Raw genomic sequence first — 24,966 nt, 5'->3', positions numbered from 1 at the left:
GCCGCCTGACCCCCAGCTGTCCTCTGTGCTGGTTTCCTGGGGTTAGAGCTAAGGCTGGGTTTGTAAGCAGGAAGCTCTGGGGCTGGGGTAACATAAAAGTCCTGTGCTCCTGAGCATTCAGAACTCATGTCGGTGCAGAATGAAGTAATCAGCTTTATGGCCCGAAGTAATAAAACTTAGTGCCTGTTGTGAAATAATGAATTAAGGTCGCTGCTTGACAGCCACGTGGCCTGACCACAGTGCTCTGACCTCGGTGTTACTATTATTTTAAGCTCTCAGCAGCCGCCTGGTCCGTCCTGCCAACCAGCTAGCGCAGAGATAGCACGGCCTGACTCGGAGCTCGCTGCTCTACCCAAGGCAGCAGATTTTAGGGAGACTTGTCTACTTTCCTAATTCTAGGGAGAGAAAAATTCTCTCATCCTACAGTGTAACTGCTTGGCCCACCAGGAAACACAGCGTTCCTCGCCGTGTCTTCTCAGGGACCTGGGGTCAGGGCGCAGGTGGGTCCTCGCCCCGTGAAGCGAGGCAGGCCCGTGCGCAGAGCCCAGGCTGACACCTGGCAGCTGGCTTTCCAGACAGTTTAGGTCAAACCTTATAAATAGTTGAGGCACGTGTGGGCCTGTAAGGAACATGACGACGCAGAACACAGCACATGTCACTCCCCCCTTAACGGCGCCCTCACTGTCTGAAGTTCCTAAGACTCACCAACAAATGCCCTGGGCCTCGGGCCCGCCCTCGGCCCTCCTGCCTGCCCCTGGGCCGAAGCAGCCCGGTCACCCGTGTCTGACGCGTCCTGTCTGGAGACGGCAGTCCCCATGTGTTTGCAGAGAACGTGTCCCTGTGGCTCCTGAGAGGGAGGAGACCCAGAGTCCTTCCCTTCACCCTTCCCTTGCCCTGGGGTGCTGCCGCCATTCTCTCCCAAGCACCCGTTTCTTGGCTTCCACTTTAAAACTTGGGTAGTTTTGTTTCAGGCAGGGCTGGGGGAGTGACCACACTGACACATTCTACGGGAATGTTCCTCCTCAGGCAGCCCTTGCTGTCACAGGACCCGCACGCACCCCCGCCTGCCCCGTCCCGTTATCAGCCCCCGACACCCCGTGTCCCCATGTCTCGCTCGCTTGAAATTTAAGTAGCTTCCTTTTGCAAAAAAGAAAAGACAAGACATCCCGGCTCTGGAGTACCAGGTCCCTTGCTCCCAGAACGGACAGGGAGGGGATCTGACCCTTCCCGCCTCTTGCTTCACCAGGGCTGAGGAGTAACGCCGTTTTGCTTCATTTGTGTCTGTTACCCCCCAGGTGAAAGAATACTACGCATATCCGAATGAGCCCGTGGCCATTGAGAATCTCAAGAGAGGCCTGGCCAGCCTGTTTCAGATGCAGCTGACCTCTGGGAACACCAATGAGGTACGAGTCAAAATCATCAAGGACCCAGAGCTGCATTTGTTGAGAGAGTCGCCGGAATCGTTCATCCTGGTTCCTGCTGGTGGAACCTCTGCAAACGCACTCCTGCTCTGGCAGTGCGCAGAGGAGGGGAGTGGGGGGTCAGGTCTCATTTACACAGGAAACTACTTGCCCTTTCTCCCAACGTTTTATTACCCAAAGGCAGGACAAAGGGGCATAGGATTGGTCGTGTGAAGGAAACTGCAGAACGAGTGAGTCAGACCCAGGCTCGTTCAAACATCGACTCCCTGCGCCTGGGGCCTTGTCAGTTTGGAGAACCACTGTTCTACACAAGCCCTTCGAATTATAGATGAAGAAAGCGAGGGTAAAACTAGAGAAGCTGAGAGATGGCCCTTCCTCGGAGCCACCCTGGTGGCCAAGCAGGCCGACTCTGGGTGTGCCTCTGTCTCCTGGTGTGGGCCGGCGCAGGCTGACGCGGTGGGGTGGGGGCACGGCGGGGGCTCAGATCAGCACGTTTTGTTGCACTCCAAGAGTTGTTGCTGTGATGCAGAGCTACTGCGCTAAGAAGTCTAAGTATGCTAAGAATTTCTAATGTGGTTAAGTCAGAGTACACACTGGTTCTGGCCAGAGAATCTGTCCAGTTCTTACACGTTAGGGTGAAGTAGGAGACCGTCATCATTCATGGGGCAATCAGGGTATCAGCAAGGAGCTCTCCAGCCACAGAGGAGGGAGGGCCCACGCTTGTGGGGGGGACACAGCGTCCTCTCCTGTGTTCCTATCTCATTAGCGGGGACAAAAGGCCGCAGGGCCTACCAGGGACCAGCTGTCACGGCACTTTCTGCTGGAATTCAAGTGAGCCATCTGTGGTTCCCAAATATTCTCTGCTCACTTTCCTTTCTAGGTAGATATCTCTGGGGATTGCAAAGTGACCTACCAGGCTCAGCAAGACAAAGTGATCAAAGTAAAGGCCTTGGATTCCTGCAAGATAGAAAGGCCTGGATTCACAACCCCAAATCAGGTATGGCTGCAGGGCATCCTACGACTGGCCAAACTGTTACATTTTGTGAGGTTAATTTAAACTGCAGGAAAATAAGGTCACGATACCATTGGGAAACATCATTTCTAGTTTAGGGTTTACTTATCAGTGAGGAGTTTAACATATTATAGGTTGGGTGGGGGAGTGAATAATGTGGAAGCTCTTCTAAGATGAAAAGATGCGCTGTGGTCAGGCTTGATGCAAAGATAAATAGCTGATTGCTCATCACCACAAAACACACTTCTTTCTTCATTGAGGTCTTGGGGGTCACGTCGAAAGCCTCTTCTGTCACCACCTATAAGATAGAGGACAGCTTTGTGATCGCCGTGCTGGCCGAGGAGACACACGCCTTCGGGCTGAATTTTCTACACAGCATCTCAGGCAAAATCGTTTCAAAGTAAGATATGCACAGTCTTGATTACTTTTCCTTGAAACATGGCTACATTTGGTTTTTAAATATATATATATATATATATAGAGAGAGATATATAGATATATACACATATATAGGACAGATAAAGACGTGGCAGTCGCATCCTCAGATGGATGGTGAATGCCTTGAAAACAGTGCTTATGTCTTGTTCAACTCTTACGTAATCTGCAATAACACATGGCACGTGTTACTCTTTTCTAATAGACTTGCATGGAAATCCATCTGTCCATCAGTTGAATTAAAAAAACAAAGTACTTGATTCATCCTACATAATTTCTCTGTTGAATGTTTCCACTGTTGAGATTTAAAGTGGTGTCATTTGTGTGTTCTCTTCTCAAGAGTTTGCTATTGTTAAGAAACACGTAAAAATTCCCAAAGCAGGCCTGTGATTTCAGTTTGAGGCATTTTCTCTGGTCAGAAGAGTCGTCACAGGCTTAAGAAGTGGAATTTCCAGTCCAAGAGTGTGTGTTATCTTCAGATTTTAATTCAGAAGAACATTGTCTAGTGTAACGTGTATTTTATCTTCTGCCATCGCTTCTCGAATGTTTCCTCTGAGGGCGCCTAAATGTCAGAGGTGAATGGGAGAAGTTCCTCAAACTGGAAACGCTATCGACGTTTCATCTGGAGGAGAATTTTCCATTCTAGTTTATGCTGTATATTGTTGTTATGTATTGCCATATAAAGTACAGATCTCAGATGTGTTATCAGGCCCGTCTGGTGGCCACTGCTCTAACTAACCACTCAATACCCAGTGATATAAAAAGCCACAGTCACTTCATTATTTCCCCTCTTAATTCTGGAACCTTCCTTGGCATCTGCGTGCTTTGCTGTCATGGGTCTGATGTGGGTCAAGAGTCGCTCCTCACCTGTCTCCACCTGGGCAGGAGACCCACCTGCTGAGGTTCCTGGTGACTCTCGCCCTGTCTCACGTGGCCTTCAGCACGGTCTCTCCTCTGGAGTGTGGTCTCCGAGGGCTTGTGCTGCCAGCACAGAGATGCAGGCTGCTCCCCTTTCGTGACTCGGGCTTAAGTCACACAGTGTCACGCCTGCTGTCCTCTCTCATCAGGATGGCCCCAGAGTCCTGCCCAGATGCAGCCCTCGCTGAGGGCAAGACGTGGTTCTGAAAGGGCGCATCAGACAAAAATATTATTGAGGTTGCTTCTGGGAAGTAAGATTCCCCGGTTGTCTTGTAAGTGGGATGTGGTTACATCACAGACCCGTTTCCAGGGAGCTGGGCTAATGCAGCAGGGCTGCTAGCACTCAGCCTGTGCAGCCTCCAGGAGACTTTCTCCCCTGCATTCTTGGTCGTAGTACTTTGAAAGTCCAGGTTTAAATTTTCAAATCTTTGACTGAGGTTCCAGTTGCCTCTGGAGATACCACAGTGGCAAAGACATCACCCTACACACCTTGAATAAATCAGCTTCTGTGGCCAAAGAATGCTGACGGTGGACTTCTCTCCTCTGTGGTGACACAGGCAGAAACTAGAGCTGAAGACGACAGAAGCAGGCCCGAGACTGATCCCTGGGAAGCAGGTTGCCGCCGCCATCAAAGCTGTGGATTCCAAGTACACGGCCCTCCCCATTGTGGGCCAGGCCTTCCAGAGCGAGTGCAAAGGATGCCCGTCTGTGAGTGTGCGCGTGGAAAGCCGGTGCTCAAATCTGTTTCCTTTGGTCCCTCATGAAGGTTCAGTGAGTTCTGTGAAAGCTGCCAGGAATCCTGAGGTGGTGCCCCTGGGGTGGTGCCCCCCACAGCACCCGCTGGCTGAGGTCAGAGGTGGGACGCTGTAGGGCAGCTTTAGAGGTAGTGCCTAGAACGCAGGAGGGCAGGCCTGGGAGCTTTGGGGAGCCCCTGGCACCAAGGCCAGGCGGGGCCCTGGGCCTGGATGTGCTGAGCGAACGCCCACAGCAGCACGGCCCTGGGCCAGCCCAGGGTGTACAGGGACTGAGGCAGCGACCGGCACTCTGCTGGGTCAGTGACACTTCGCTATAAGTCGCTGGGGGTGGCAGCCCATCCCCAAGGCAAAGTGTAGCTAATCCTGCACGCTCTTCACCCCACAAAGAGAAATTCCCGCTCTCGTCAGAGTCGGCCGTGACGCCCTTACTGAGGGGCCGCTGTCTGGTGTTGAGGAAGGCAGGACCTTCGGAGCTAGTCCCGCGATGGGCTTCAAGTACAGGCACTGATTCTTCAACATCCTTCAGATCTACCAGGGTTGAATTAAGGGAAAACAAAATGACAGAGAAAATCATTCTGAGACTTGGGTGTTTTGTCCACTGGATTTTCCCCCACATAGGACATAATTGCCTCCTGTCCGCTGAGAGGGGCAGTGTCAGCGAAGTGCTTAATGAAACCGTCTTTTCTTAGCCTGGAAACTATTAATGTCTTCCCCACAGTCGTTCAACATAGTCCACTACGATTTCTGACAATTACCCCTTCCCTATTATAGGAAGGGCTGTGCCTGGGAGCAATTTGCTTTTCCAACTTCGGTGCAACATTGTCACTGCAGCTCTTAGAAAGCGAGAAGGGAAGACAGAAGGGAGGAAGCAGGGAGGGAGGGAAGAGGATCTGAATCCACAACCCGCCCTCAGAGGCGGCCCAGCGCATCTCCGGCTCAGGGCGGCTGCAGTCTGCTTGGCGGCGGCGGGGTGCAGCGCTCGAGGGGCCGTGGCTGAGCCCGCGCCTGTCTTGCAGCTCTCGGAGCACTGGCAGTCGGTCAGGAAGCACCTGCAGCCCGACAGCCTGTCTGAGGCCACGTCCGTGAGAAGCTTCCTGGCCTTCATCCAGCACCTGCGCACGGCCAAGAGGGAGGAGATCGTGCAGATCCTGAAGGCCGAGAACAAGGAAGTGCTGTGAGTGCCCGGGCCGAGGGGGGCTGTCTGGGTGGCCGCTGCTGTGAGGCTCGGGACCCCTGGGAGCCAGCCGGGCCCCTCCAGAGCAGTTACTTCGGATTTGCACGGGCTGTGCCGCAGCCCCGTAGCGCAACAGTGACGGACCCAAAACACACGTTTTCAGTAGCGACTCGAACCATCATTGTTTTGAGTGTTGATGAGTTAAAACTGGGCAGAGATGGGCGCGAGGCTGGGGGCAGGGCTTCATCTCCACGCGGCTCTGCCGCCTCACTAGTCTCCCGTGGTGGACCCCAAGTTATCTGTGCCTGAAAAGGCCTCAGATTTGATTATAAAGCCAAAATCGAGTATGACTTTTTGTGGTGGAAAAGGGGGTGTTTATCAAAGATGCAATGGCCGTTCCCACCACACCCCTGTTTTATAGACAGCCGAGAAGGACGGGAGCGGCCGGAGACGCCGGAGCAAAGACATGTGTGCATTATTTAACTATTTGGTGAAAGTGCTGGCCATGTACAGACATCACAACCAGGGCCAACTGAATCCTCAAGTTGACTTTGCCTATAAATACAAGTGTTTTCTGCCTGTGATACAGAATGGTAAACACACAGTCCGCTGTGTGATGCCAGTGACCCGAGTGATGACTAATTTGAAGAAACATGGACGCTGTTAACACACCAGTAGTGGGGACTGGCCAAGAGAGACAGACAGACAGACAGACACACTCACACCAGCAGCAGCAGCAAGTAGCACCGAGTTTAAAGGTTTCAATTTCCAAAAGAGAGTTTAGCTAATTTTCTTGCAGTCTGTTTATTCTTACTCATGAACTGACTTGCCTGGGGACATTAAAAAAATGATTCACATTCCATAGGGCTAATACAACTCGGTTCCTCTCTGCAGAGACAAATATTTAACCACCAGGTGAAAGATACACAAAACCGTAAGTTCCCAGACACTGTTTTAGTGGGAGAATTTAAAAACATAGTAGTAGAGTGATTTCACTTTATAACAAAAACAAAACTACTGACAAGCATAAAAACCAGCGACTGAGAGTGGAAATGCCGCTAACCCGCAGCCATGCTTGTACTCGAAACTCTCAAGACGGCCGTGATGGGGGCGACGTCGTGCTGGTTTCCCACCCACCTGGGGCTCACCTGAGGCTGAGTGTGCTGCAGGGGTTCGGGGAGGCCTCTGCGGGTAACGGGAGGTGAGCGTGTGGAAAGCACCGTGTGCTGACTGAGCGCTCACTGAGTGCCACCACTGGCCTGCGTGTTTTCACAGAGATTAGTTTAATCCTCCCAGCAACCCTAAGGCAATGACCGTTTTTAGCTGTTACAAGAAGAAATGAAAGCAACTGGGGGTTGCACACCCAGAATTTGAGTGCAGTGCATGTGTAACACGCACGTGATAAGTGTCATCTCTGTCTCCGCTTCAGTCACTGGCTTTTTCTTAGCAGCAGGATGAAACTGCAAGGGTATCTTTTTTAAAGCACAGAGCACTGCATCAATCTATCTGTCTTTCTTTCTATCTGTCTGTCTATCTCTATCTATATGGCATGTTTATAGGATGCGAATGAGAATATTCTATACAGATGACCATTAGTGAGACACCTAGTTTCAGAAACATGACTGTTCAGCCTCCACCATGCAAAGAGCTTTCCTGTGGGAGTTCTGCCCCGCCCTGCAGAAGCCTGTGGCTGAGCTACACCGCGGTGCTTTTTCAATGAAAATAAAGCGAAAAATTATCCCTCAGCTATCACTTAGTTAACAGAAGTGTCCATCTTTCTATTAAATAATACTGCGCTATTTAAATTAGGCAACTGAAGAATGTGTGTATCTTTAAAGCAGAAAGAGAACCAGTTTTAGCTTTTATGTGTAACGCATAGAAGCGACTTTGAACCTAATTTGTAATTTATGTAACTTTAAGTTAAAAACAGTGCATTTACATTCGGCTTGGGCTCATGCGGCAGTTTGGTATGTTCTGAGCATGTGCCGAGTGAGGGGGTCTTAGCAAAGGTTAAGATGAAATGGCAGGGGGCTTTGGGAGTCATTTGTTTTTCTTCTGTCCAAATGAAAACGAATTTCACCTACTTGGGAAACCCAAACCAGTGGGCAGTCTGTGAGTGGCGGGGCTGTGGGCCTTCCTTGGTACCCCGAGCCCTAACCCACGCCGCCTTCCTGCAGGCCACAGCTGGTGGACGCCGTCACCTCCGCCCAGACCCCAGACTCACTGGACGCCATTCTGGACTTCTTGGATTTCAAGAGCGACAGCAGCATTGTCCTGCAGGAGCGCTTTCTCTATGCCTGCGGCTTTGCCTCCCACCCCAACGAAGACCTCCTGTATGCCCTCATCGTAAGTCCAGGGGCACTGGGGAGACAGAGGCTCTCGGTTTCTCAAGAATCTACGTGGGAATGAATACTGCTCACAACACAACGAGGGCTGAGCCTAGGACCTTCTGATTATTCATTTTCCAATTCTGCTGGATTGTTTTCTAGGCATTAGTCACTCAGTGCACAGTAAACTCCTTGACTAGGTGTCTTTACAAGGCCTCCCAAGAACTAACTGTGCCTCATAAAATTGTGTTCACCGATCGTGTCATGTGACATAGGACAGGCCTTCAGAAGGGAGGAGTCCCGGTTTTGCTTCCAAAAGTGATTTTAAAAGATTTGTTTTGGCTTCAGAAATCTCCATGGTGTCTCATACACAGTGCCTTGGAGAGAGACAGCTCTCCGGATGCTAGACCAGTTCACACTGGAATCAGGAGTCAGGCTTGGTTGGTGCAAGATGAAACAGAGCACGTGTGTGCACCATGCCCAGTGGGAGAGTCGATGGTCTTCTTGGAAAATGGGCCTGCATGAGGATCTGACGAAAGCGACGCAGCCCCCTACACCCACACATGGAATTTTACAGGCCCCTTCTCGTTCAGTGACCCAGTTGGCCAACCCATGAAACTGGGTGGTCAAGCCCTATTAAGACTACCTGGAAGGGGAAGAGGTTCTAGCAATTATTCCACCCGTGGGCATGTGAGCCGTGGGGAGCCCGCCACTCTCCCGCGGGCGCTGCTCACGTGCTTCCTGCCCCTGTTCCTTACAGAAATGTCTAGAGGCTCTGGTAACCGGTTTTCTCCTGCTTGGCCCATAGAGAAAGTTCAAAGGCTCCTTCGCGAGCAATGACATCAGGGAGACCGTGATGATCGTCATCGGGGCCCTTGTCCGGAAGCTGTGTCAGAACGAAGGCTGCAAACTCAAGGTGAGTGAGCCCAGGCCTGCGAGCCGCACCCCAGCCCTGCTGCCCGACACGCCGCCCGCTCCTGACCCCTCCTGACCCCTCCTGCCCTGTCTGCACGGCAGGTTTGTCTTCTACTTCTCCGTCCAGCTACCACATTGCTTGTTTCGGTTTCCCACCGAAATGCAGACGCCGAGACCTGTGCGCAAACAGCCGGGTGTTGTTACTTAAAACCTGGTGCTCAGGTGACGGCTGGCGGGTCCGTGCCTCCCTCGTCACCCACGGTTCCCAGCCTGCACCGAGGCGGGGGCCTGCTGCTTGTTCTCAGACGAGACGAGACTCTCGGCTGCTGCTACAGGGAGTTTTATCCATGCGGAGTGTGGCTTGTAATTTTGAGTTTTGATAGCAGGAGAGATACTTCTGATTACTTACAACATTACATTTTATTTGTAATCCATTTGCTCAAAGTTTCTCCGTTTGCCTGAGTAGTTTACCAATTTTAACACCTTTCTCAGCAAAAAATCTCTCAAAAAAAACCTCTCAAAAAAAAATGCACCCACTTTGTAAGCATAACTAAATATGGAAAACCCAATGGATTAAGATCCAGCAGATCCCATCTTTCTATAATGCAAGTAGATGAAAGATGTGGATATATAGAAACAGCCTTTTTTCTCTGTCCACATTTATTGTACAGCCCGTTTCCAGTCACGTAGCCTCTGTCTCAAAGGGATTGGCTATCGTCTCGCTTTCTTCATTTTTACTGTTAAAAACAAGGCACACCATAGGAAGCTGCCATCCACCCCACTGCTTTCCAGCATTTTCCAGTGAGGCAGCGAGGGTCCAAGCTCACAGTGAATACCAAGCTCCCCACTTTTTCCTATTTGTTTTTCCTAACCTTTTGACCTCCCTGCAACCTAATTTTCTTTTTCGTCCAAATTTGGATTTGAAAAAAACTCAAACCTACAGAACAGTGGTGAGAACAGTATAGCTCTGTGAATGTCTGCATACCCTTCCCCTGGACTGCCCAGTAGTTCACCCAGTGCCATGCCTGCATTTTCCCATTTAACTCAGTTTAAATATAATTTTGGTTGAGCTGCTGCATGTGAGCAGGTTGCAGACATCCGGCATCTTCCCCAGAAGCACTTTCCTGCCTGGTGCCCGTAGGCCGGGCATCTGGGTTCTTGGGGGCGTTTCCCTAACTAGAGGTGGATGTTAGCACCTTTCCTTCTATTTGGGGGCCTTTTAACTTATGATTTCCTCCCCTGTCCTCACTGTGTGTGTTGTGTGTCTGCCCACAGCCTAATTTCAGAGTCTGCAAACCCCACACAGGAATTCCAGCTTAGGAACCTTTATTTTAAAGATGGAGCTGAGTCCCTAAAACACGCACAGTAGCAAAGATAAAGTGCAGACCCCAGTGTCCCTGTTTCTGATTTGCTTTTCCATGAAACTATGATTCTGTACTTAGTTCCTCCCCCCTCCCACCCAAGATCTGAGGGGGAAAGCCTTGTCTAATTAAAGAGCATTTTGCAAAGTACCTGCCACATAGAAGGCCTTCAGGAAACTTTTCTTAACCCATCTGGCAGCATCCACCAACCCTGGAATCTACTGGACACAGGAGACAGGCTTTTTTCAAAGCAAGACCTTCTCTCTGCCTCCTAAGTGCCCCCAGTCATGCTGGGTTCCCTCTGACTGTGCTTGGGAAATTCAGCATCGCAGCAGTTTTATGAATAATCAGTCACAGGGAGTTTTATAAATGACTTCACACTCGCAATGTGTTTATTAATGACACGCTTGAGTAGGCACAGAGACCTGCTCCTTCATCAAGCTGCGCTGGTTTATTTTCTCCGCGTGCCTCCATCAGGCAACCAAAGTTGCCTGAAGACTTCTGTGTGCCTCGGACCCAGGAGCAACGCCAGTCTCCACTGAGCTGTGGGCTGTAGGCACCGTGTCTGACGTTAGATGTCATTTTTTCAGGCAGTGGTAGAAGCCAAGAAGTTAATCCTGGGAGGACTTGAAAAGGCCGAGAGCAAAGCAGACACCATGATGTACCTGCTGTCCCTGAAGAACGCCCTGCTCCCCGAGGGCATCCCGCTGCTGCTGAAGCTGGCCGAGGCCGGGGAGGGGCCGGTCAGCCACCTGGCTGTCACCGTGCTGCAGAGATACGACGTCCCTTTCATCACTGAGGAGGTAAAGCCCCCAGGGATAAGTGCAAATGCGCAGGAGGACAAAAGCCTGAACAGGAGGCACCTTATTCCCCCCACACTAACTCTCTCTCCTGGCGAGGAGGAGCTCTGCAGGCGGGGGTGAGGCTGTTCTGAAGCAGCCGCACGTGTTGAACAATGTCCTGTATCCTGAAGCGTAAATACTGAGGTTTATTCTCTTGTTTTATGAAGATTCTTTTTGGAAAGAGCTTTACTTCCTTAAGTTTTAAGAGACTGTTCCATCTTTTGAGCTTTAATATCCCTGGTGACCTACAACTAGCCAGCTGGCTTCTGCAGCCACGTTTTCAGGAAGCCTCGAGATGAAGCTTCTGTCGGGGCAAGGATGCCGTAAGCCCCACGGGGATTCCCGCCGAGGGGTCTTCCTGGCCGTTAGCCCCTCCTCAGCGTGGTGAGGCTGGTGGGCCGCGGGCGCCAAGGAGCTGTGGCTCTGCCCCTTCCAGGGTCCCGTGCTCACATGAGCCACTTCACTCCCAGCTACCCCAGAGCAAGCTCAGTGGTTTGGGTAGAAAAAGCAGAAGGAAATGGAACTAAAAGCGGTATTTTTAATGCCTGGTCCTGAGCACCCACTGCATAGCTGGCAGGCCCAGTAACCAGCGAAACTCTTGTTGCCACGGAATGCAAACCCAAACAGTGACCGTTATTTTGGCAAATTTTCTGTTAAAGCTTTATTTTCACGAAGCTCGAGGTGTGCTGTGGTTCGGGGGGTGACAACGAGTCCGTGTAGGTTCATCGAGAGAGACGGGCGGGGGGGCGGGGGCCGACGGGCTGGGGCTGTCTGCGCTTCTGCTCAGCCTGCCGGCGTTGCTGCCAAAGACAGTCTGTCGACTCGCTGAGGAGGAGGAGCTGAGGTTCCTCGCTGTGGGCTTGCGGCTCCGAAAGGCGCCGTGCCCGGGCCCTCTGGGCAGAAGTGTCTGCGATCCAGTGAGGGAGGACGGAGGCAGTGACCGCCTCAGCGGGTCTCCTTCGTGCCCGCCCCGCGTGCGAGGCCAGGGCCGGCGTGGCGGCGCGGAAGGGGGACGGGGGGGGGGGCAGTTCTGTGCGCTGTTCCGCGGTCAGCGCCTCAGCCCGACGCCCTGGGCGTGGGGCGCGTGAGTTTCCACAGGTGCTCACATGCCCGCGGCGTCGACCAAGACGGTCAGAACGTCCCCCCGCCCCCCTAACCACGCCGGCCCCCACCACAGGTGAAGAAGACCCTGAACAGGATCTACCACCAGAACCGCAAGGTGCACGAGAAGACGGTGCGCACCACGGCCGCCAGCGTGCTCCTGAGCAGCAACCCGTCCTACATGGAGGTGAAGAACATCCTGCTGTCCATCGGGGAGCTGCCCAAGGAGATGAACAAGTACATGCTGGCCACCGTGCAGGACATCCTGCGCTTCGACATGCCCGCCAGGTGAGCCCGCGCCGCCGTGCCTGCGTCCTCGGGCTCACGGCCCTGGTGCTCGCTGCACTCTTGCAAGGTCACCGGCGCGGCCAGGGCCGGACAGTCGGGGTGGGATGGTCCCAACGCCCATGTGGCGAAGACTGGCAGGAGCCGGGGGTTCTCCTGGGGGCGTTGCTGGGAGTCTCTGTCAGGGGCACACCTGAGTACAGGAGACACCTCAGGGGGTGACCAGGGAGGACCTGGAGGCATGGAGGGGAAGCGGCTGGAAGCCGTGGGTCGGCCCCATGGGCACAGCTTTCCCTCAGCGCTCCTGAGCCTCATCTTTGGGCCACTGCGGCCGCCTCCCCGCGGGTGCTCCCGCCTTGCCGTCCTCCCTGCACCTCGTGAAACTCAGACACCCCCGGAGTGCCGAGCCCTGCCTGGACCAGCGGCCCCTCTGGGTCTCAGGGCGGAGGGAGGGCAGTGGGCCACTTTTCCTCCACCGAGGTTTGTGGTTACCCCGAGTATGACCCAGGGGCCGCCATGGCCAGCCCCGCAGCTCTTCCGTCTTCTGTGTTGTAGCAAAATGGTCCGCCGGGTCCTGAAGGAGATGGTGGCTCACAACTACGACCGGTTCGCCAAGAGCGGCGCGTCCTCAGCCTACACCGGCTACATAGAACGTGGGTACCGGAGGGTCCCCCAACCCCACGCACCCCCAACCCCTGTCCCCACCCCCCCCCCCGGCTCTCACCATCCTGTTGCTGAGCTCGGCCTCTCCTCCCCAGGCACCCCCCACTCGGCCTCCACCTACAGCCTGGACATCCTCTACTCGGGCTCCGGCATCCTGCGGAGGAGCAACCTCAACATCTTCCAGCACATGGGGGCCACCCACCTCCACGGCAGCCAGGTAACGGCGGGGGAGCCTCGCATCCTGCCTCCCACAGTCTGGGGAGGCGTCTGAGGTAAACAAGACACAGGGCGTTCGGGGGCGGCCACCCAGGGAGGCCCACGCCCGCGCCCACCCGTGTCTCAGGCTGACCTTGACGGCTGAGTCGTCTCAGAGCCACGCGTTCCCAGAGCTGAGATCAGGCCGGGGTGTCGCACCCGCTTTTTAAAGCGTTACTTTTCTGTTCACAGATAGACTCCGTAGCGCGCTCTTTACTCTGCGGTGTTTTCCTTCTCCGGGTGTTTATCTGAGGAGACCGGGCCCCACCACAGGGCCGCGGCAGTGGGTGTGACTTTCAGGGCCAGGCCCAGCACGGCCAGGAGGGGCAGTGGGCAGGGACAGCGTCTGACCTCCACCCTCTAGCTCGGTCCGGGAGTTGGCAACGGTGCCGGAACCTTCCTCATCACCAGACTTTTTCAGCCTTTATCCATATCAAATTCCAAGCTTCTCGCTATCATCACTGAAGCTTTAAAGCCACCCAGAGCCATGTCAGCAGCTCCCGCCCACGCTGCCAGCGCCCGTGGGGAGGGCGGCACAGCACCGTCCCTCTGTCCTGAGGAGGCCCGATGCTGCCAGGGGCTGGGCCTGGAGGGGCAGGGACAGTGTGTCCCTGGGGTGTGCCGCCTTCCCCTTCAGGTGCCTGGGGGAGCCCTGTGCCCGCCGCAGCCTCCCCACCACCCTTCAGGGCCCCACCAGACCATCTGTCGCTTGTGAGCAATGTAGGGAGAGGCCAGGGCTCTGGGACACACGGCCGGAGGCCGGCCTCAGCCTCGCCTGCACACGTGGTGGCCCTGAGGGTGGCGGGGCCTTGGGGCCCGGCAGAGCTGTCTGGCTTCTGCCCCGCTGCGGGGCTCGGGCCCGGGAGGCTGCAGCCGTGAGGCTCGGCCCCTCAGAGTCTGTGTCCACGCCCCCAGGTGGTCATCGAGGCGCAGGGCCTGGAGACCCTGATCGCAGCCACCCCGGACGAGGGCGAGGAGAACCTGGACTCCTACGCCGGCATGTCGGCCATCCTCTTCGACGTGCAGCTCAGACCCGTCACTTTCTTCAGCGGATACAGCGACCTGATGTCCAAAATGCTGTCGGCCTCGGGTGACCCCATCAGCGTGGTCAAGGGCCTGATCCTGCTCATCGATCACTCCCAGGTGAGCCGCGTCCCGCAGGCGCCCCAAGCCCACAGGCGCCCGTGCGGGGGGTACGATGCCCGCCGTCCTGGCCCCAGCCTCCGTGCCGGACCCTCGCCCCTCGCTCCTGGGTGAACCTCGTCTTCCCTTTCACCCGGTTAAGAGGTCTCCTTGTGTTGAGGCAAAAGAGCAAATAGAAATACTGAAAGAAACAAGACGTCACGGAGGAAACAAAACGCAGCTGCGCAGACAGGCCCTGCCTCCGCCTGGGCTGCACGGCCTCCATCCCGAGGGCAGGCGCGGAGACGCGTGCTGCGGTCAGTGCCGGGGACCTGTCGGGCAGCGAGGACGACCCCGTCCAGCCTCATTTTGACCTTGCAGATTAGTCCAGGCAGAAGCACCCGCTCGCAGAAACTCGTGTCCCCAGCTGTGTCCCCAGACACGGGACCCGGCACCCAGGCGGCCGGCGGTCAGGCTCGGGGACTGGCCACTCGCAGGCCCTCACCTTGTTCAGGGTCACCCCTACTTTCGTTGGCTTCAGCTACGTGCTCCAGAAGGGTTCGTTTTCCTCACCCCCAGGGTGACTGCGCTCGAGGACGACAGTGCTCCCTCCGGGTTTTCTGGGGGCAGGCGGGTCGTCTGAATGACGTGAGCTTGGCTGTCCGAGGGTCATGTTTTCCGTCGGTGGCTTGTTTCCTGCCTTACCTGGCAGAGCGAGACACAAAGCGGTGTGTTTGCCCCGCGCGGCTCTCGCGGGGATCCGCCCTGTGATCTCCCTGCACTGGCTGCGCCCACACGGCGAGGAGAGACGAGGGAGAGGCCGCGTGAGCGGCTCATCAGGCCGTGGTTCCCACCGAGTGAGGCCCCTGGAGGTGGCGGCCCGGGATGGCGTCGGGGTCCCAGCTCTCCCAGCAGCTCAGTCGCCTGACTGGCTTTTACCTCGCGCGTGTGGCCTTGCGGCTGCAGCTCACTCAGGCCCACGCGGCTTCCTCACTCTCGGAGAGGGGGGCGGAGGGGAAGGCAGCAGGGTCAGGCTCTCTCAGGAGCCCCCCGAGCCCCGTGTTCCCCAGGAGATCCGCCTCTGGGAAGGACGTCTTCTGCACACAGGCTGCGTCGAGGCCACGCGCGCCGTCGGCCACCTCCCCGGAGTCTCCGCGCGTCTGTGTTTATTGCGGAAGGGCCAGGGGCGTGCGGTGCGAGGAACATTGTTCGTGCTGTTGAGCAGAGTTCACCCTGGAGCACTTGGCTGCGGGCGCCCCGGCCTCAGCTGCTGAAGCTCCTGGCTCTGCAGAGCTGACCCGGTGCCGGCCAGCCCGAGACACTCAGGTCAGACGCTGACGTCGGCGAGCGCCGGCCCGGCCGCCGGGCAGATGGAATGACTCCTGCCGCCGCTCTCCCCGCGATTGGATTACCCTTCGGCGGAGGGTGACGGCAGCTTCACGGGGGAGCCTCGGTGGCCCGCGAGGAGCGTGTCTCCTGCAGGGGAGCAATGGGGGTGAACGGTCCAAACGCCAGCCTCTGGCCCGGAGGAAGCACTTTTAGACAAACGTAAAAGAGCAAAGGGCCGTTAAGCGACAAGCACAAGCCCAGTCTTGCTCCGCAGCTCACGGGCGCTGAGGCGGGCGCTGGGGCGGGCGCTGGGGCGGGCGGGTGCTGGGCTTGGGTGCCCTCGAGCGGGCGCTCCTGCCAGGGGCCGGGGAGGCCGTGGCTTCCAGGTGGACGGAGCGGCAGGCTGGCCTCGCCCTGCACATGGCCTCCAGGCCTGGCCTGCTCTTCAGCCTGCAGGCAGAACACCTGCCTGGGAGACTGGGGTGGAAATCGAATGCGATGCAGAGACTCGGGACGTCTGCGCTCAAAGCTGTCAGTGCTCCTAGAGAGCGACAGCCACTGCTGTGCCGCTGGCCTGGGGAGACTGTCTGTCCTGTGGGGCCATGGTCTGTCCTCCCGCGGGGCCAAGACTGTCCCCTGTGCCTGCCCACAAGCTCTCACCAGGAAGCGTGGTCTTCCCAGGGAGCCGGGCACCCCTGAAACCTGCACTGACCCGGCACGTCCCTGTGCCTGCCTGGACCCGGCCTGAGAGCTGTGCAGGCCTTGCCCTGGCGCCACGGATTCTGTGGGGCCGAGCGGCTCACTGGGCAGAGAGACACTGCAGAGCAGCCCCTGGCCATGTGGAAACAGTCCTAGTGCCAGGGGCCAGCTGGGCCTCGCCTGCGCTCTGTGGACGTCGGTGACGAGAGCTGTGCTTGGCCCGGCCTGATCGCTCCTCCGCGTCGGCTGTGGTGCAGGGACAGCTCTGTCCCCCCACAGGCAGCGTGGGGTGCGGCCAGGAGGGCTCTCCCAACGCCCAGAGTCTCACACGTGTGTGCAGGCGTCATGCGGAGTGATAGGGCTGCAGGCCACAGGCACACTCAGTGGGGACCCGAGTCCTGGACTAAGGTCTCCTGCCACGGTGTTTTGGTGGAACGTGGGAAGGAGCTGGGGACCTGAGTGTGATCCTTTCTGGAGTGAGCCAGGGCTAACTGGGCATCTAGCCGGGGCGCCCGCCCGCCGCTCTGCAGAGGGCAGTGCCCTCACGGTCCTGCTGGATCACCATCTCCGCAGGGGTGTCTGGGTGAGGCTGTGCCCCCCTCCGATATCCTTCTCAGCACTGCCCAGGCACCGATGCCGCCTGGCTTTAGAGCCTCTCAGCGGCACCCCTCAACCGACGCCAGAACGTCCTAACCCTAACCCAGACCCGTCGGTCGCCTTCAGGTGCCAGAATCCAGGGGGGCGGCTGAGCAGCTCACAGTCCTCCCAGTTTCTGGGCCAGCATGCGTGGGCTGGCATTTCTGTCGAGGTCCACGATGCTGATGCTCTTCTCCGGGGGCTGCCCCGGAATCGCGGCGCCCCCCAGTGGGGCTGTGGCGGAGAGGACGCCCGCTGGCCGGCGCTCAGCTCCCCCGGGCGTGACTGTCGGTCTGGTTAGGGACGGTGGGGCGTTCACGAGGCCATGGCCAAGCGGTCAAGATTCAATGGTGCTCCCAGCCGGGGCAGGACGCCGCCACTCACAGTCGAGGGGCTTCTCCCCGCAGGAAGGGGCCCCCGGGAGGGCTGGCTGGCCTGCCCGTGCGACGGCCGCTTCCCCTGGTGCCACTGCTCGGTTGCTTTCTTGCTTCCAGGAGCTCCAGTTGCAGTCTGGACTCAAGGCCAACATGGAGATCCAGGGCGGTCTGGCCATTGACATTTCCGGAGCCATGGAGTTCAGCCTGTGGTACCGGGAGTCCAAGACCAGGGTGAAAAACAGGTGAGCTCATGGACAGAACCACCGACGTTTGTTTTTGGAATCGTTTGACCTTCTGACTTGCCAGATGTCTCTGCCATGATCACTAAGGCGCAGTCGGCTTCACTGGATTGCGGGGGGGCTGCGGGGGGCTTCCCTGGGCGTCTTCCGAGCAGCCTGAGCCTGACCCAGCAGGCGGGAAGCTCCTGCCTCTCAGGGCAGCTGCTGCCGGGGCCGGGGCTGACGCCTCCCAGCTGCCCCGCGGTCGGGAAACCCCCCTGGGAAGCCTTTCAGCGTCTCCCTCTTGCCGGAACATAAGGTTTCCTCTGCTGCTCCTTCTTGCACACACTCTAAGCCTGACACAGAGTCCTCGAGGTTCCTCACTAGTGTGCGCTTTTCTAAGAAAATATTCTTCGTTCCTTGGTGTTGTTTAATCTACCCAGCACATGAAATGCACGTGTTTTATTTTAAAATCAAGGTCTCGAGCCTTGACCGTAATCACAATCATCAGTCTCTCTGTCTGCAGAGAAGGGCGTGCATTGTTGCCTTTTGGGGTGTTTAAAGTACAGTGGGGCGTCCGTGAGACGGGACCCCCTCTGGACTGTGCTGTAAGAGTCGGAAACCGTCAAAAGCGGCTCATCTGTATCAAAGGGAACCCCGAGTCACCCGGAGGGCGAGCAGCCCACCAGGTATCGAGCAGGGAGGCCCAGGGCCTCCCACGACGCAGCCTCTCCCTCCTGTTTCTGCAGCACTGTCCAGACAGAGCTGCCCCCAGAGACACCAGAATTGAATTCTTTGCAGAAGAAGATCAACAACAGGGACCTCCTGGTCCTGAGTCGGTCCCACAAGTGTCCCACGGGCACCGCTGGGTCCAGCCCCCATGCGTGACAGCCGTGCCCGCTCCGATGGGGGCGCTAGTCACCGCTGTCCCCCCGCCCGCAGGCTGGCCGTGGTGATCGCGGGCGAGGTCACCGTGGACGCCTCGTTCGTGAGAGCCGGCATGGAGGTGAGCGCCGAGACGGAGGCGGGCCTGGAGTTCATCTCCACCGTGCAGTTCTCCCAGTACCCCTTCCTGGTGTGCCTGCAGATGGACAAGGCCGAGGCTCCCTTCAGGTAAGAGGCGGCTGGAGCCTCCGGGCCCCTCTCGCTCCCGACCCCTGCACCCAGCTCTGCGCTTCCAGCTTCGGGATGCAAAGGAAATGGTAGAAACCTGGTAAATCATGAATTTCCAGTAATCCTCGGGGGCATTCTCAGTGTCTCAAAAGCTGGCACGTCCCTCCCCAACACCCGCTCTCCAGAGCATCCGCTGTGCGCGGAGCGTGGCCCCGGCACGCCTCCCCAGCCCTGGCCTGAGCGGAGCCGCTGCCGGCGCCTCCGGGGGGGACGTTGCACGGGCCCGTGAGGACGCACAGGTGCGGGTGTGGGGGTTGCTTGTAGGCTAGGAGGAGGCCGTGCAGTGCAACCACAGAACTAGGGTGCTGCCGGGTCACCCTAACAAGCCTCTAGTGAACCTCCATGGACGCTCCTGAACAAGCACCCTCTGATGGTTGGGGCGGCGACCGGGACCCGGCGCATTTCTCTCTGGACGGGGCTCCAGAAAGTTCCCTGGGCGTCTTCAGCCTAAATCTGGCTGGACTTGCTGCTCTCTCACAGGGGAGGGCCCCTCAGGTGGGGGGCAGGAGGCCCAGCCAGGCCTGCAAAGCTCAGCTCACCCCAAGCCTGAGGGGTTCAGTCCTTCCTTCCAGAAGTGCCCACGTGGGGCCCCAGCCCGGGGCCTGACCCTCCCGTGCTGCCCTGGCCGAGCGGGCCGCCGGGGGCCCAGGGCTCACGCCGCCCCCGTTGTCCCGCAGGCAACTCGAGACCAAGTACGAGAGGCTGGCGACGGGCCGAGGCTACGTGGCCCGCCGCAGACGGGAGCGGCGGCTCTCCGGCTCGGAGTTCCCGCTGCACCGGGAGAACTCCGCCATGTGCAAGGTGGTGTTCCCGCCCCAGCCCGAGGCCGCCTCCGGCGGAGGCTGGTTCTGAGCCGCCCGGCCGGCCCCGCGGAGAGCGCCGTTCACACGTTGACTCGTATTTAAGATTTTTGTAAGAGCCACGAACACCTCGCGCGTGGAGCCGGGTCTCGGCCACCGCCCTGCCGCCCTGAGCCAGCGCGCGCCCCGCGTCACCCTCGCTCGCTCCCGCCCGCCCCGCGCAGGAAGGACCGTTCAGCCCAGGAAGAACCTTGTTCCCCAAAGCAAAGCCCCCTCAGAAGAAGCCACTTTTGTTTCAGTCATTCCCAGTGCCTGCGCGGAGCCTGACACACCCCCTGATCGTGCCGGCTGCTCCCGCCGGGGAGAAGTCAGCAGTCCTTTGTCTTTCTGTTTTGGGGGGCGGGGGGCGGGCCAGACTTCCTGAGGACTCCTGTCGTCCGGCTTAAGGGTTTACCTCTCCCGTTGGTCTTACTGAGCGCTGAGGGGGCGGCTCAGAGAACGGACCCACCTCACTCACGTGTCTGACCTGCGGTCAGATGGCCACGGGGGGCCACTCGGTCCTGGGCCTCCCCCCAGCCCCGGACTCCACACCGATGCCGGAGACCCCCGCTGCCCCTGTGCCGGCCGGCGCCAGCCGTGGGCTGTGTCCCCGGGCCCCCCTCGGGCATGTTTCCTCACCCACTCGCGCGTTTGCTGTGGCAGCTCCGCCTGTGTTTGGCCACAATCTGAAAAAGGCCAGAACGGGTGAGAGGATGTAGCGCCACCGAGAAACAGAGGGATCTGGGCCTCCAGGTGCAGCCCAGGGACAGAACCGCGCTCCGTGCAAATTTCACGAGCCAAGCGAAACACGTTCACGTGGTTATTAATAAGGCAGAGCCGTGCGCTTAGCGTGACAAACCCCGAGCAGATCAGGTGCCGACGGCCCGCGGGAAACACAGCTCAGAGGCCCCGCGAGCCGCAGCGGCAGCGGAGTGACAGTGAGGACCACCAAATAAAGGTGTGGAGCCCCGCGACGGTCTGCCGCCTCCCGTTTCTCGGTCGCCGCGTTTCCCTGCTCCTGCCGCTTCTCACCCCCACGCAGACACACACACTCCCCCTCGGCTCGGGGGGGCGGCCAGATTCTCCGGGGCAAACCGGCCACTGAAATAGCCAGGAGGGCGTGGGCTTGCGGAGAAGCCCTGAGCCTGGTTTCCATCCTTCCTGCTGTGTCTGGCAGAGAGAAGGGAGTGAGGCCAAGGAGGCGGAGGCTGTCCTCGCTCACAGGGGCAGGCCAGTCCGTCTGTCCACTGGGCTGTTTGGGGGTTCGTTGGGATGATGTGTGTAGAGTGCACAGCCGAGCACACGGCAGCAGGTGACACTCACTCCCATTAATGCCCTTTTACTCTCAGCGATGTCGTGAGTAATGGCCTTTGAAAGTGATCAGCTTTGATGACACGCTGGTGTGTGGAGAAATTACCTTCACCTCAAACTTTCCATGAGGGGGGCTATCCAAGACCCACAAATGACTCACGGGCTCAACGAGAAGAAAACCATCCACCCAGAAACGGGCAGGAGAGCTTAGTAGCCACGTCTCCAAAGAAGACATCTGGACGGTGGTCAGGCACATGAGAAAATGCCCTGGTGGTCACTCACCACCAGGGAAGGGCAAACCCAAACCACAGTGAGCTTCGTCCGCACCCCAGTGGCATGGCCCAGATGTGAAAGCCCGAAGCACACGGGCTGGCGAGGGTGTGGAGAACGGGGTCCTCCTACACCAGGTGGGCACGTAGACCAGTCCAGCCCTGGTGGGGACATTATGGCGGCTTCTCAAAGTATTGAAAACAGATTTGCCACACGAACACCTCCCTTGGTGTTTACCCGGAGGACGCAAAAACAGTAACTGGAAGGGACACACACTCTGGTGTCCAGTGCAGCACGCCCTGCAGTAGCCAAGCCGTGGACACCACCTGAGTGCCCAAGGACAGGCGTGGATGAAGGACACGTGGGCCGTCCCGCAGAGGAATACTACTCAGCGACGAAAAGAGATGAACTGTGGCCATGGGTGGCGACGGACAGAACTGGAGGGGATGATACTACCGGACATTAGCCAGAGGAGAACGACAAATACCGGACAATTTCACTCAAGTGGAATCCAAAGAAACAAAGCAACAGCCCAAACCAAACCAAAGCAACCCTGGAAGCTGCTGACTGGAGGCTACTGGAGGGGGGCGTGGGCGGGGGGCCCAGTAGGCTGGTGGGGGACTGTGGGGGCTTCGGCGGTACTTGTGGTGACACATAGAAGAGGTGTGAACCCCTAAATCATACAGTTTCGTAAACTAGTGTTACCGCGATGAAAAAGTCGTATTTGGAGGGAAGAGTAAATAACGTGGCCAGCGCTGATGAAAAGAGGCCGTCCGCCCTTTCGCCCACCGTCACTCTACAACTCGCTGTGGGGACAGTGGCCGCTGCTGCCTGGCCCAGGGCGCCGGGCAGGGTGGCCTGGACTCTGGACTCAGGGCACACACGCATGGCAGGACGCCCTGGGCATCCTCACCTCTCCCACCACAGCGGGAGGGACCCCGCGGCGCCCGGCTCCCGCACGGGGGTCCCGCTGACACAGGCAGAGAGCAGGCGGACGTCAGGTGCTCCCAGCCAGCGCCGCGTCAGAGCTCCCGACACCAACTTTTAATAAGTGCTTCTGCAGAAATCCCCAGCGCAGAACATTTTCTTCCCGACTCGGGAGTCGTTCTGTTTTCTGGACCTTTGCCAGGAAGCACATGGGCTTGAGGGGATTTTTGTCCCGCGAAAGCGATACTTGCACATTGTGCTTATCAGCCTCATGTTTTATAGAAACATGACTTTCATTCATTTCCCCACATCCCTGTGCTGACTTCAGATTTCACAGACCCTTTCTTTTCTGAGAGGGAAGAAGCTTCTGGAAGCGGACTGCCCTCCCATCAAGCCATTCCGCTCCTCGGGATGGAAGGAGGCATGCAGGCTGGGTGACTTGAGAAGAACAGAGACCTGATGAAGACTGGGGCGGCAGATGGGAAGCCACGGGCCGCTGAAGCACACTCAGGCTCACGGCACAGGCGCAGGGAAGGTGAAGGGGGAGCGAGATCATGGGCCCAGGGAACATGGCCGTGTAGGACCATGGCCTTGGGAGACAGAGAAGCAGCCCTCACCACCCCCAGGAGGGAGCACCCCTAACTCTACGTGCCCCCTCTGACCTCCTGCCTGTGCTCCAGTGGCTGAAACCAGGCACAAGTCAGAAGGGACAAGCCCCTGGAGTCCAGACCCGTGCACAGCGGGGAGCAGAGGGAATCTGGAGGACGCGTGGGTGAAGCACAGCCAGGGTTATGCAAGTCCTTCCCCGCAAAGGGTTAATGTGCTTAATTATTTTATATGCTGTGAAGCGTCTGTTACAATGACGGACTGTGCTGGGCTATAAGCTGTGACCGGAGGGAAGCAATACAACTGACAGTACAATGGATCAGGTTGCTAAAGAAATGTGTCCAAAATCCTCAGCGTGTAAAGGGGAGAAAGCTCTAGAAAGCATCATTCAAGGGGTGAAATCCGAGCTGGTGTCATGATCGCTGCCCCTCTATCCCCCAGTAACTGAGCCAGAATTCTCTCTTCCTCACCTGCATTTGGAGCGTGCAAAGGACTCTCACATTTTTTCATGGTTTATTTGATAAGATGAGATAAAATATAAAAATTTAGATCAACAAAAGGCCGTCGGCCCTCCAATGGTGGAGGCCCGTTAGCGAATCATGTACCTTCCATCACGGGGTGGCAGACAATCTAGGATGAATCCGTAATCCTTTGCTGCCCTGCCCCTAACACAAGTTGAGCGTATTCACAGTTGACTTGGAAGAGCACATGAAGCTGCAAGCTATTTTCATCTTTCTATTTTTGCTAGAAAGATTCCAGCCACAGTCTTCTAGGATTACCTGTAGAAGTCTGGGTGTTTTCTTCCCAGCACAGGCTTTTGTTGAAATGACCTGATTCCTTTGGTTATTGACCACAGTGAGTAGCCCCCACCTGCTGGGGCTCACACCCGCCCTCCGACAGTTCTCCCGCTCGATGTGCCTTAAGATCATGTGAGCACGGGTACAAATCGGTGTGAAATCAACCCTTCAAACTACTGGGGTGCACAGAGAGTCTGCAGGTGGACACGTCCTCCTGTGTCCTCAAGAGCCCCCAACAGAACCCGCAGGGAGTGACGGCCGCAAGACACTACAGGAGCAGACGATGCCCACGAGTTACCCGGCGGTCATCCAGAGCCTCCTTCCATCTCGGAACTTACGCAGCTCAGGTGGCTCCCACCCCCATGTGCTTGCCGGACTCGACCCACTCGGGCATCCCCCCAAGCACCCACATTACTAGCCGCCTGTGTCCCGAGCCCAAAGCACAGGGCTCAGCACTTACTCGGGGCGCCCCCAGCAGTGCCTGCCTGACCACACCGTGGCCTCACAGTTATTTTGATTATTGCAAGATCTTAACTTTCCAGAACAAAGTAGCTTCTCTGCTCAGGACCGCGCTTCTGGCCGCAGCCCCCTCCCCAGCAGAGGGACCCCAGCTGTGGCCCGCAGGGAGCAGCCTTCCCCCCTCCTCCAGGCTGCTGGGGTGCCCGCAGGTGGGTGCCTCCTGCCTGACGCGGCCACATCCGTGCCCACCAGTGCCCGAGGGCGGTTTTCAGTTCACAGCCCACAAAGGTGGCTCCAGACGCGCAGCAAGGCCTGGGCCTCCCTGCCCGCAGCGGCGCACCCTGCTCCGCCCGGCCAGCCCGACCCGCCGCCGTCCTCCCCGCACCTGGAAAACCTCCTTGTCCGCCGCGGCCTCTGCCCCCCGCCCCCGGACAGGCGCCCTGGTGGTGAGGGGTCCTGCGCGCACGGGCTCGGCAGTGCGTCCCTCCACAGGCGGAGACTCGCCCCCTCCCACAGGCACTGCGCTCCCCGCTGCCCAGGCCCCGCACCCCCGAGGCAAAAGCAAACACTCGGAGAAAAGACGGCCAGGCCGACTGGGGGGCAGGCAGGGACGGAACTGCCTACGCGTTCTCTTTCCCAGCGTTCACAGAAACCCTGCCACGGGCGCGTCTTGTGTCCGTTCAAGAACGCATCGAGGAGAACCGGGGGTGCACACTCACGTGGGGTCGTGTCCTCCGGG

At 57.6% G+C, this 24,966-nt stretch overlaps 1 protein-coding gene across 1 annotated transcript in view; it reads left to right on the top strand.

Moving 5' to 3' along the window:
* MTTP (microsomal triglyceride transfer protein) overlaps positions 1-19,986 on the top strand; it is a 34,481-nt gene extending 14,495 nt beyond the window's left edge. Inside the window, exons 5-19 of the mRNA XM_037509643.2 lie at positions 1,296-1,403; positions 2,302-2,418; positions 2,694-2,833; positions 4,344-4,494; positions 5,558-5,715; positions 7,893-8,061; positions 8,851-8,958; positions 10,909-11,121; positions 12,338-12,549; positions 13,102-13,199; positions 13,305-13,426; positions 14,380-14,607; positions 17,745-17,869; positions 18,788-18,958; positions 19,696-19,986. Coding sequence (XP_037365540.1) covers positions 1,296-1,403; positions 2,302-2,418; positions 2,694-2,833; positions 4,344-4,494; positions 5,558-5,715; positions 7,893-8,061; positions 8,851-8,958; positions 10,909-11,121; positions 12,338-12,549; positions 13,102-13,199; positions 13,305-13,426; positions 14,380-14,607; positions 17,745-17,869; positions 18,788-18,958; positions 19,696-19,870 — 2,295 coding nt within the window. The 3' untranslated portion in view covers positions 19,871-19,986. The remainder of the gene's footprint in view (positions 1-1,295; positions 1,404-2,301; positions 2,419-2,693; positions 2,834-4,343; positions 4,495-5,557; positions 5,716-7,892; positions 8,062-8,850; positions 8,959-10,908; positions 11,122-12,337; positions 12,550-13,101; positions 13,200-13,304; positions 13,427-14,379; positions 14,608-17,744; positions 17,870-18,787; positions 18,959-19,695) is intronic.
* Positions 19,987-24,966: the final 4,980 nt, after the last annotated feature.

The sequence above is a fragment of the Talpa occidentalis genome, unplaced genomic scaffold (assembly GCF_014898055.3).
Source record: "Talpa occidentalis isolate TD23 unplaced genomic scaffold, MPIMG_talOcc4v2.1 talOcc4.13, whole genome shotgun sequence".
In the NCBI taxonomy this organism is placed as follows: domain Eukaryota; kingdom Metazoa; phylum Chordata; class Mammalia; order Eulipotyphla; family Talpidae; genus Talpa; species Talpa occidentalis.
The sequence above is the reverse complement of the archived record's forward strand: the minus strand, read 5'-3'. Positions and strand labels throughout refer to the sequence as shown.